This window comes from Poromitra crassiceps (assembly GCF_964638095.1).
Source record: "Poromitra crassiceps genome assembly, chromosome: 10".
In the NCBI taxonomy this organism is placed as follows: domain Eukaryota; kingdom Metazoa; phylum Chordata; class Actinopteri; order Beryciformes; family Melamphaidae; genus Poromitra; species Poromitra crassiceps.
In genome coordinates, this window is record NC_139631.1 from 45,959,001 (window position 1) to 45,971,979 (window position 12,979).

At 44.1% G+C, this 12,979-nt stretch overlaps 1 protein-coding gene across 1 annotated transcript in view; it reads right to left on the reverse strand.

The window, feature by feature from the left end:
* LOC310784470 (spermatid perinuclear RNA-binding protein-like) overlaps positions 1-12,979 on the reverse strand; it is a gene marked incomplete at its 3' end in the record, with an annotated part of 141,010 nt that overhangs the window by 11,720 nt on the left and 116,311 nt on the right. The window contains exons 13-15 of the mRNA XM_083645463.1: positions 10,932-11,066; positions 4,221-4,364; positions 3,704-3,827 (exon numbers count right to left, since the gene is read on the reverse strand). Of these exons, the coding sequence (XP_083501589.1) occupies positions 3,704-3,827; positions 4,221-4,364; positions 10,932-11,066 (403 nt within the window). The remainder of the gene's footprint in view (positions 1-3,703; positions 3,828-4,220; positions 4,365-10,931; positions 11,067-12,979) is intronic.

Genomic DNA, 12,979 nt, shown 5'->3' on the forward strand with positions numbered 1-12,979 from the left:
CGCCCCACCTGGGGCTTTGAAAATGTTTCAGGCCACACAGTGAAAGTCAAAGCACCAGCACAACAAAACATTGTGAAGTCATACTGTACAATACAGGCAGGGGGCAGTGTCGCTACACATACACAACACACCACCTCTCAATTCTAGTGGGTCATGAGTGATGATTGAGAGGGAACACTTTTGTATGAGTGTACTGTATGTAAATACAGAGAAACATTGCATAGTGTACCTTTAAGGGCACTCGCGGATACTTCTTAAATCCTCAACACGCAGCACATCCTGGATGAAATAGCTATTTATATTATATACCGTAAATTCCGGACTATAAGGCGCACCGGTATATAAGCCGCGGGACCAAAATTGACTATTTTTTTCTTATATAAGCCGCACCGGTCTATAAGCCGCGGGTGTTTTGATGTTTAATTACCATATGAAAGGGTTCGTGCACAGAGAGGAATGTCGGGAAAGAGATGGCTGTTTGGGGAAGCTCCCATTTATTAACATTTCAACAAAACAAAACAAAAGTCAGGTCACTAATCCCCAGACAAAATCACACAACAATAGGCTATATGTGCAGCAAACCTGTAACCAGAGAAGTCAAGTCACTAATCCTCGTCTTCCTCTTCTTCCTGCGTACTGAAACCACCAAAGTCCTCATCTTCAGTGTCGGAAACGAACAGGTTCAGGGTGGCTTCGTCAACCACTCTCCTCTCTCCTTCATTGTCACTCAAAACCAACGAACTCCTCTTCATCACTGTCGGCATCGAACAGCCTCTCAAGCCTCTGACGGCCCTCAGCGCCAGCTGTGGCGGCGTCATCCTCTTCATCCCGCAGCAGTCCAGCGTTTTGGAACCCGTTGGTGATTGTGGATGTTTTCACACTCCTATAATATTCCGTGATCTTCCTTTGTGTGAATTCGCCGAAGTTTGTGATTTTCTCCTGGTAGTCGGGAGGGAGTTGTTCAGTAGTTCTCCCCCGGACGGACAGTCCCTTTCGTCTCATGAATCGGAAGCACCAAGATGGGCCACCTATGAAATGTTCAATTTTCATTTCGGTGGCGACTGTTTTGGCCTTCAGTCGGATCTGCACCGTGGAAACGCCTCGGCCGTCTGCTCTCTGGGTCAACACCCAATCTTCAAGGGAATCTTCAAGTTCGGGCCATCTGCTTTTATGACCTCTGAAGGACTTTTTGGTCTTCTTGCACTGAGACAGTTCCTCCTGCTGCACCGTCCAACGCCTCACCATTGACTCATCGATGCCCAGGTTACGCGCGGCTGCTCTGTTTCCCTCTTTTAATGCGAGATTGACTGCTTTCAACTTGAAAGCTGCGTCGTGTGAATTTCTGCGTACCTTCCCCATGGTAAGTGAGAGTGTTGCTTCTACTGCTCGTCTTGTTGTGAATATTCCTTGATCTTCCTTTGTGTGAATTCGCCGAAGTTTGTGATTTTCTCCTGGTAGTCGGGGGAGGGAGTTGTTGGTCGAGTGGCCGTTTGCTTACCGTAATTACCATATGTAAGTGGTCACGCACAGAGGGGATTGTCGGGAAAGAGATGGCTGTTTGAGGAAGCTCCCATTTACCGTATTACCGTAACATTTCAACAAAACAACATAACACAACACCACCGTTGTTTATTTTTACAGTGCACACAGTGTCCGCGGTGTGGTGAAAAGAGGGCAAGAGAGGAAATTAAAACAGAAGTGGATTTATAGTTAGAAAGAGTGCTAAAAAAGAGAGATTTTATTTGTATTTTTTTTTTTTTTTTCTGAAAAAATCCATAGATAAGACGCACCGTTATATAAGCCGCAGGGGCCAAAAAACGGGAAAAAAGCTGCGGCTTATAGTCCGGAATTTACGGTATATATATTTATAGATCACTGGCTAAAATTCCGTAGAGTCAACATTCAGTCAACTCAGCTGAGGGCCACATACACACACAGGTGCTAACTGGCTGGGAAAAGGATGGTGACATTATGCACGAATGACATCACTGGTCCACATCTTAACTCAAATCAACTCTCAATAACGGTCCAACTAAATTAATGTCTGCAAAACTGCTCACAGTTTTTATTATAAAATTATTATAAAAATAATTTAGTTGTCAATTAATTTTCTGTCCATCGATTGATTAATCATTGCAGCTCTGTTGCGGAGTAATTCCGTGCGTGACTTGCATAGGAATGTGGAAGTTCTACGGTAATACACCGACTATCGTTAAGTACTAGGGCATTCACGACTAGTGAATTTTGCTAGTCGACTAGTCGTCCCTAAAGGTAGTCGACTAGTCGACTAACCGTTTTTTTTTTTTTTTTTTAACTTTAAGAAAGAACATGAGGTATTTACACGACATACATGGACTATCATATCCCATATCCCCCACAAAGAACATCAAAACACAACAAAACAAAACAAGAAAACTGCATAAGATACACAATAATCCAAGAACAAACAAGACTATTGGACAAACAACCAAACAAAAACAATGCATTCAGCTCCTATCCTGATAAGCCTAATGACACTGGGGTAAAAAGTTCTTAAAGTCAAACTCTGTATGTGGTTGCCATATTTTGGGGATGTCTAAGAATCTGCCTTTGCTCTTGTAGTAAATGTTATCCAACGTATGGTAACTTGAGAGTTCATTCCACCAGTGAACTACAGCTGGGGGATTGGATGCTTTCCAATTTAAAGCTATGCATTTCCTAGCTGCCAACAGGGCAAGATCTATGTATTTACTTTGAATGCATTGTTTTGGTTTGGTTGTTTGTCCAATAGTCTTGTTTGTTCTTGGATTATTGTGTATCTTATGCAGTTTTCTTGTTTTGTTTTGTTGTGTTTTGATGTTCTTTGTGGGGGATATGGGATATGAGATATGATAGTCCATGTATGTCGTGTAAATACCTCATGTTCTTTCTTAAAGATTAAAAAAAAAAAAAAATCTTTTTTTTTTTTTTTGCTAAAACGACTACCGGTAGTCGACTACTAAGCACAGTGTCGACTAGTGGTTTTACTAGTCGACTAGTCGACTAGTCGACTAGTCTGTGAATGCCCTATTAAGTACCTCATTCAACCTCACGTGAAATAATCCATACTATCCCTTTAAAGAACAATGGGGCTCTGCTGGCGTATTTCACAGGAACATCTTGAGCAGGTTGACATGTAGCTCCACCAGTGGTGGATGAAGTAGCTGAAAGTCACACTGAAGTAAAAGTACAGATCTCTTACCAGAAAATAACTTTGGTAGAAGTTAAAGTCACCTATTAGAATACTTACTGTAAGTAAAAGTCTTAAAGTATCTGATTTACTGTACTTAACAATCAAAAGTAATGTTCTGATATTAAATGTATTTAAAATTTTAAGTAAAAGTACAAGTCAAATCTGTTAATAAAAAAAACAAGCAAAAGACATGCCTGGGCTTGAGTGAAGTTTTATAGCGGTTGTAAACTTGTAAACTAGGAGCACTGATTTGCCAAACCTGCTCGCTTGCAGGTTTCAAAGGTTATTCTGATTTTACTTTGTAACTAAGATGCTTAGGGTAAATATAATGGTGTAAAAGTATAAATTTTATTTAGGAAATGTAGTGGAGTAAAAGTGAAAGTTGACAGAAATATAAATGCTCAAGTAAAGTACAGATACACCCAAAAAATACTCAAGTACTGTAATGAAGTAGTATTACTTGATTACATTACACCACTGAGCTCCACCCACCTGGAGGGATGTATCCGTGTGTGGGGGGGGTACTGATGTAGGGCGCCCTGGGCAGGACCGTGACACCCCGGGGCCGGGCCGCATGGGCTGGGAGGGTCAGCACTGATGCCACCGGCCTCTTCGGCTGCACACGCACACGCACGCACACACACACACACACACGCACGCACGCACGCGTGCACGCATGCACACACACACACACAGAGAACAACATATTCACATTTAAGAAGCTGGAATAAGAATTTTAGTAGTTATTTCTTAAAAATTTAAACGATGAATCGATTCTACAAAAATGTTGGAAACTAACTTTCTGTCGATCAATTAATCAGCTAATCATTAATTATTTTAATAACTCTAATTTAAATACAAGTCAAATAACAAAACGTGTTCTCAAGAGAGATAATGACATAAATCACTCGATATCTTCAGAAAAAGGGAATTAACTCGTCATCACATATGTCCTTATTGGGCTTCCGTAGTTTCAGGCAGCTTCGGGCGAGGTCTTGTCTTTACTCACGGGTGGATGGGGCCTGGGTTTCTTCTTGCTGCTGGTGGATTTGGAGGCAGAGAACAGGCTGTTGAGAGCGGCCAGAGCAGCGCTGGCCTTCGCTACTTTCTTATTGGGCCCCGTCCCCCGAAACACCTGCTTGTCCACCTCCACCTGCAGAGCAACACACAGCACTTTACTGAAGGTGTTGTTTAAAGGAACACCTCCACCTGCCGAGCAGCACACAGCACTTTAGTGAAGGTGTTGTTTAAAGTAACACCTCCACCTGCAGAGCAGCACACATCACTTTACTGAAGGTGTTGTTTAAAGTAACACCTCCACCTCCAGAGCAGCACACAGCACTTTACTGAAGGTGTTGTTTAAAGGAACACCTCCACCTGCCAAGCAGCACACATCACTTTACTGAAGGTGTTGTTTAAAGTAACACCTCCACCTGCCCAGCAGCACACAGCACTTTACTGAAGGTGTTGTTTAAAGTAACACCTCCACCTGCCCAGCAGCACACATCACTTTACTGAAGGTGTTGTTTAACACATTGAGTGCCAGCGACGCCATATGGCGTCAAGATAAATTTACCGTAGACTGCCAGCGACGCCAAATGGCGTCAATAACTCCAAATTCATATTTTGACGGGGGGGGGGGGGGTGTCGATCTAAGCCTCTTACATCGCCTCTTACAATATGGGAGCTATTGAATGTGTCTAACCTATTTTACAGAACCCTTAGGTGGCGACAGTGCCCTCCCGATTAGACAAAGGCCAGGAGAAAAGAGAGAAGAAGTCATGAGGAAACGCGGAAATCGCATCGATATGCTTGAAGCATAACGTTAGCTGTGCCTGTGAAAAGCAGTCATCTGCTGCCACAATTGAGCCCCATCCGTGTCGGCTGCGATAGTCCATCCATATGATTTAGTTGCCGACACGGCGACACCAGCGTCTTTCTGAAAAGTTACATTATTCTCAGCTGGGAGCCGAGGACGAGCCGAGGACACGCTGTAAAAAAGCGGGGGGATGCAGGCAGCGGACTTTTCAGTGCAGATCAAACTCGGAGCAAACCGCAGCAGAGACACTCGACTCCTCCCACCACGGAGGAGGAGGAGGAGGGGGGTGGGGCACGCAGGGCACTAACAGCATACAACAGCAGGCTCGATGCATAGAGAGCAAACAAGCTAGAATAGGCTATCTGATGCCCACCAGCAGTAAATCAAGACCAGCAAGAAGGTGTAGGGTCTGCGCACGCAGGGGCCAGCGCTGCTGGTTGCAGCTAAAACATATTATTTGGCCAAACAAAATTCCTTTGTTTTCACTCTTTTATTGAAGGAAATTATTTTTGAGGTGTCATTATATCAGAAAATATTAGCTTCAGAGTCAATGATGTGCTTGAATGATAAAACAAGGGGTGATAAAACAGTGCAGGACATGTTGTGTTTTGAATATTGTTATTATGTTACACATCAAATGAAAGCTTTCAATGTGTAGTTTCTTTTGACATACTTTTTCCCGCAGGTAAACTAGACATTCTAACCTTTCATTTCAGCTATAGCATTTTGTTCAACTCAAAGCAGAATTCATTCTGTCGCCTTTCTAACATAAAGATGTGATTATCTCAGAAACTAATTTCAGCATGCTCTTTTCGGTCGAAAACACTCTTTTTCAGAGGGGTGTATTTCCAAAATGGAACGGTTTATAAACACTTTTTTTTTTTTAACTCATTGAGTGCCAGCCACTTTTGGAGAACGGACGCTCCCAGTGCCAGAGTTTCAGAGCTTTTTTCAGTGATTTCTCGAGGCCCACAGAATATTGTGTGATATTACTATGTAAACAATGAACACGCAAAAAGAACGATGAGACTCTTTTCTATCATCAGCAAAAACAGGTTTATTGATATCATTTTCCGTTCTTTAGTTATCAGCCGGAGAAGATAGCTTGATTTAACAAAAAAGAGCCTTTTTTTTCTAGAAGCTGAGATATTGGCCCTTTTGTGAAATTAAACATTTCAAACACATCACTGACTCTGAAGCTAATGTCCTGCTGCCTGGGTCTGTCTGGGTGTTGTGTGTTGTGTGCTGCTCTGCGTGCCCCCCCCCCCCCCCCCCTCCCACTCCTCAACTGCACACTCCTCCTTATGGGAGGTGGCTCTCTGCTGAGTTTGCTCTGCACTGTGAAGGGTGCGCGACCGTCTATGTGCGCGACATCCAGCTTTTTTACAGCTTCCGCGTGTGTTTGTCACCGGCTCCTATGCTTCCAGTTGAGAATAATAACAAATCCACGGCTGATCATGCGAATTGGCTGTTGCAGCGGACATGGAGCAGCTCAATTGTGGGAGCAGATTGGCTGCTGCTGCTGTAGGCACATCTAACGTTAAAACGCTTCATGCATATCGATGCATACGGATGCGATGCGATTTCCGTTTCCCCAACGACTTATTCTCTGTTTTTCTCTGCCTTTCTGTTAACCTGGAGAGCACTGTCGCCACCTAAGGGTTCTGTAAAATAGGTTATAGACCTCCAATAGCTATAATAGTTGTACAGGAGATGCGGAAGGCTTTGATCGACGTCCCACCGTCAAAAAACGCATTGGACGTCGAAAGACGTCCGTGGCACTCTACGTCACTATTTAATTGGACGTCGAAAGACGTCCATGGCACTCAATGAGTTAATGAAACGGAAGGGTTCAAAGTTTCATTGAGGCTATTGGTTGTCCATATAAGAGGAACACAAAAAATGATATGGCTATATTAAAATGCATTGCGGCCTATGTGGCACAGTACAGCAACCTTTTGCCCAAGGGCCGTGGCACTCAAAGTGTTAAAGGAACAGCTCCACCTGCCCAGCAGCACACATCACTTTACTGAAGGTGTTGCAATAAAAAACCCAGGGTTGTTGTTTGTATGCTGCCGTTAAAGGACGGCTTTACCGTGGGGAATATGAATATATATTAAATCTCACGCCCCTAAGGTTTTAGAATCCGTTGAAATTTTTGAAATTGGAGCTTCACTGCCTGACCTATCAGGCATCTCTCACATATTTTAGGGAAGCCGGATGACGCGTTACGCGTCATCCGGCCTCCCTCCCCGTTGCGGAACTCGAGCGCCTATGAACTACAAGTCTTGTGAGCCATGGTCCCGCCTCTAGAGGTCCTCCACGCCCCTTCAGAGCTCTCGACGAAAAGCAAAAGGCAGCCATCTTGTTCACCCGCGTAGCATACTGTAGCTAGGTTAGCTTTCCATAGCTCCTTGCCAAGAGACCAGGGGCCCTATTCTCCCACAAGCCTTCGGCGCTAAAACGGGCCTTAAACGCAAAAAAACGTGCCTTGCGCCTGTTTTGGGACGATATCAATATGGCTTTACGCTGCCAAATGCGCTTTAGGCCGAATGGGCGTGGCGCAGTCCCAGAATGGGCCAAAGTGGGCGTGTCGGCCTTAAATACCGGCGTACTGCTATCTTCGCACCTGCCGTAAATTTAGCGCTTTGCGGCTTTGAAAACCAGGCCTATTCAGTGCGCCAGTGCACTTGTGCCTCTCCCCTGTCACCCTTCTCTGTCTCTCTCTGAAACCAGGCCTATTCAGTGCGCCAGTGCTCTTCTGCCTCTGAGTCACCCTTCTCTCTCTCTCTCTGACTCCCTCGCTCAAACAGACACAACACATAGCAGCACCCAGCTTCCCATAGGAAATAGCAGTTGTAAGTTTACTGCCTGTGAATGTCCACTCCCAGCATGCAATTGGGTCCTCCATTTCGCTACTAAATAGCAACCAAATGAGCCGAAATAGATATAAAAGGTAGATCTAAAATAATGTGTAATGGTAAGACAACCTGCAATTGTAGAACATTTCAATATTGGACCAAATAAAACATCGAAATGAAACACCACCCTATGTGAAACATATATGTCCTCTTGAGCCTATATATACCCCTTGTGGGTTTAACGTGATTTAGATAAGTGACAGGGGAACGCGCTTCTGTGATGTGCTAAACTGTGATGTCCGCTCCAATAACTTGGCCCTACTTGACATTTAGTTTTACAATAAAAACACATTTATGCAATGACTTTACATAATGTAGGGTATATTTATGTGCATCATTCTACCTGCAGCAGGGGAGAGAAAACGATATCTTTCTGGACAGACTTTCACCAATCTAATAGGCTATATTTTTTCTAGCTGATGCGTTTAGTACATTATTTTCACTTTGATCTTGCTATAGTGTAGCGTATTTACATGCTTGCAGTATTGAAACTGCAGTTAGATTGGTTTGAGAAGCATAATAATATGGAATAATAGCCTATAATGCAGACAAACAGACTGGATGAAGGGAGGGGGGGGGGGGGCAGAGCGTTTGGCTTTCGTCTGGTTTTGCGGGATCACTGGAATTGGAGCTAAAAAGGCAAGCGTGCGATTCGTTTATTGCAGTTATCCAATGAGCATGACGGTGCATAATTTTACGCTTAAAAGGCGTGGTTGTAATGGTTGAGGCTGCGTCTAGCGCCAGCACAACGATATCAAGTGCGCTGGTCCACGCCCACTGATTTGAGCTGCGCCAGCCGCTCGGCCTAGAAACAGCGCCGATGCAACGATAGGGACCCATATCTCTGGAACGGAAGCACCAAAAGACACGGGACTGGCGGCATTGGAAAGCTCGTCAAATTTTACATCTAGTAGTAGGTGAGTTGAAGTAACGAAATCAACGCTGAGCAAATGCCTTAAAATGCATGCATTTTTTTTTATGAAGACATCTCCCGACATATATACATCGGTTTAAATTTGGTGCAATTTGGTGCAATTTTATTTTCGATTTATTTTCGATTTTTTCTTGTTCTCTTGTTTTATTGTCGAAGCCTTCTTCTTCTTCTTTGAGTTTTATGGCGGTTGGCAAACATATAATGTGTGTATGTGCATTACCGCCGCCTACTGGAGTTTGATATCAGCCAATTGCCTGAGGGGTGGGCATGGAAACGAAGGCCACGCGAGCCCAGTGCATTGTGGGAAATGTAGTATTTCGGGTCCCCGCACCCGCCCCTCCCCTCCACCACCCCCCCCCCCTCCACACAGAGTGGATTTCTGGTGATATCTCTGGCGGGAAACAACCAATTTCAAAAATTTCAACGGATTCGAAAACCTTAGGGGCGTAAGATTTAATATATATTCATATTCCCCACGGTAAAGCCGGCCTTTAATGTCTGTAGCCTAATAAACAAAAGAAAAAATGAGGTGAACAGACTTTGCTGTTAGGAGCTGGCAGAAAGTTTCACCTCTCTCTCCTAACTATTCACACATCTGTGCTGACATATCCTAACTTTACTACCGTTGGTCATGGAACAGTGTTTGACTGACTGCAGTTAGCTGCGGTGAGACTGCCTATTATAATGTTAGCTTGATGCTAAATGCGGCTAACTAATATAGATAATTGCCACCCAGCTCCACTAATAATGTTACCGTAAGGTGACCAGACGTCCCCGATTTCCGGGGACAGCCCCCGTTTTTGGTGACCTGTACCCGGCTGGAGCTGTCCCCGAAAATGTCCCTGATTTTCTACTCCTCGTCCACAGCCAACATTACTGTCTTTCAGAGGCTCTAGCGGGCTCATTTTTAAAGCTATAATGAAGATAGACATCCATTGGTCCCAACCATGTCATGCTACAGATATTTAGTGCAATCTCCAAATGTCTAAAGTTTGTTATATCAAATCACAGCATGAATTTTTCTATGGTGTTCCTCAAGGTTTTGGTGGGACTTTGGAGCAATATCAGTCAGCCTGAACCATACTTTATTATAGTACCATGGTCAAAATGCATGAAACCGGAATTGGCCCCCTTTTTTATTTCATAGATAATTATATTGGATATTTTATTGATATATTGACTGCAGAACTGGAAATGTCCCCGATTTTCATTTCAGAAATCTGGTCACCTTATGTTACCGTCTTGTGTGGATAATGAATCGTCGTAAATATGCCTAACGTTACTACTGTTATGCTTATGGAACATTGTTTGACTGTTCAGTTTGGTCGCATCCAGCTCACATCAACCCCAGGCATTAGACAGTACCGGGGGAGCCGGTTATTTCCTGGCTCATGCTAACATGAGTATCCACTGTCCTGCAGCCAACGCAAGCCAAAACACGACCAAACTTGCCACAATAACGTCATCCAGAATCCTTCCTGGGCATCTCGAGGCTGATCTGGCCGATAAATTGTCCAGGTTGCCATATTCAAGTGACTTTTATAAGCTAACGTTACAAAGCAACCAACGCCTCTGCTGTCGCCAGGCAGCTGCAGTACTTGCTTGTGCTTGTGTGCATGCGAGTATGGTGCACGCGCACAAGCTCATGCACACGCTGCCTGCAGTTACTCTTTAGGGCCACCGGTGTCAGTAATAGTTAGAACTTACAGATAAGACCTTTAAGTGTTTGGCGTACATTGTTAAATAGGTGCACTCTATGACAGGGATGTAATCTAAAATAGTTAAAAAGTCATTTTTCATTTCAGTTCGACTTTAAGAAGCGAGGTGCCTTCCTCATCAATTCCTAATAAGGAGCTATGAAACCCAGGAAAACATTGATAAAACATAGTGTGTGTGTGTGTGTGTGTGTGTGTGTGTGTGCGTGCGTGTGTGCGTGTGTGTGTGTGTGTGCGCGTGCGTGTGTGTCTGTGTGTGTGTGTGTGTGTGTGTATGTGTATGTGTAGGTGTGTGTGTGTGTGTGTGTGTGTGTTGGGGGGGAGGGCTCACCTCTATAATGAAGCGCTTGTCGTAGCTGCTGCCACTCTCTGATATCAGCTGGTATTTGAGGCCGCGGCGTTTCTCATTCAGCTCCATGACAGGGTTCTTGCCCCCCGCTGTCAGGATCGGACCCGGTGCTCTGGCCTGCAGAGGGAGAGAGAGAGAGAGAGAGAGAGAGAGGGGGGAAGGGAGAGAGAGAGAGGGAGAGAGAGAGGGGGGAAGGGAGAGAGAGAGGGGGGTCGAGGAGAGAGAGATAGTTAGTTGTGTTTACCTTAAGCCAGGGGTGGCCAAACTACAGCCCGCTAAAAACGGGGGGAATGGAAAACGGAAACGGAAAAACAAAAACAAAAAAACAAATTCCCCCTCCATTTTGTTTTTTCCTTTTAAAACCATAGAAAATGGGTTATAGTTGAGTACCCTGAACTGGTCTATTTATGTTTTTGTCTGGGGTTTAAAAAAAATCTTAATACTGAATTTTGGTGAAATTATCTCTGTCTTAACACATTCACTGCCAACAATTTTTTTTTTACTGTAGGTAGCTTCTGCCAAGGTTTTTTTTTTTAGGATTCTGGCTCATCTTTCAAGAGCCGAGGATTATTTTCTGCTAGGATTTTGTGAATACAAAATATCTCAAAAGAACTACGGTAATAGAATGTGTGCTTTCTCTGTCTAAAAGAGTTAGTTTGTAGAGTTAGTAGTTATGTAGGCATTAGCAGTTGAATACAGCATGGTTTCAGCGTCTGAAAATTTAAGCTGAGATAAATGCCTTTTTGTGAAATTCGATAGAACAGTCACTTTAACCATTTATTTTTGGCATCAGTAAGACGTCAGACATCTAAACAATAGTTTTGAACAGTAATTTCCTCCATAACAGCAGGAAACCCCCCTCTCCTTCAAACTCCTCCCTCCGTGTGTGTTCTCCTCCTCCCTCCGTGGCTGCAGCGGGCGTGTCACAAGCGAGTTGCTGCTGTCTGTGCTGCCTGGCTGCCCCTCGTCGGGCGAGTCTGGATGGGCTCGCTCGTTTCTTGGGGTTTCGGTTGAGAGCTTTGATGAAGCTTTTGCGATTCTGGGCTTATTTATGCTGCGTGTTTCAAAGTGTCTTGCACCCAGTCTATTTTTGGAACCCCCCACCGTTGTGCGCCACCGTTGTGCGCCAGCGCGAAAGCGTTTTCGCCAAACCATTCTACAGTATGAGAATGTTTTCCTCGCGCTTTCCCCTGCAGTTTTGGCTCGGCTTTTTCTAGTCTGGAGAGCACTGTCGCCACTTAGTGGGTCGGTGGAATGGGTTGTACACGTTCAGTGGCTCCCATATTTTTATAGGAGATGTAAAAGGGTTAGATCCACGTCCCACCGTCAAATTTTTTTTTTTTTTTTTTTTGGACGAGATATCTCGTCCACGGCAGTCAACCGTTGGTTTCTGCTTGACGAGATATCTCGTCCATACCCTATTACAATGGGTATTTCTGTAATTTTAAAACATACAGAAATACCCATTGTAATAGGTGTGCAGCACATCAATAAACTATGTGTCATATATTTATTTAGGTAGAAATAACATTTTTGATAGCACAAGGGTTTTCTGGTCTAATTTCTTTTCCGCATTCAGTGTAAGCAGGTGGAAAACTGCCGCGCTTAATATTTTTTGGCCCGCAAATCTTTTTTTTTTTTATGCGGCCCACAACCAAAAAAGCTTGGCCACCCCTGCCTTAAGCCTTCAGTCGTAGTACACTAGTCTTACTGTAAAGTCAGAAAGACAACTTTGGAAACAGGCTATGTACAAATTTGAGGGGGGACGGGGACGGGAAGTCGATATAGGGTTCCATCCCCCGATCACTACTGTGGTCGCATTACTACATCACGTCATTTAAATAAGTGTCAGCTGATAAAGCTTGTGGCACTGCGATGACGTTGATTCAGGCTTAGTCATTGGTTTAGAGTGAATGGCAACTCCCACCTCCCATTTAGAATGATTGGATGAGCATTTGCGGGTCTTGTAAAATGTCAGTCAGTCATGTTTCCCATGTAGAGTGACTAGTGAGACTAGGAACAGAGTTTGG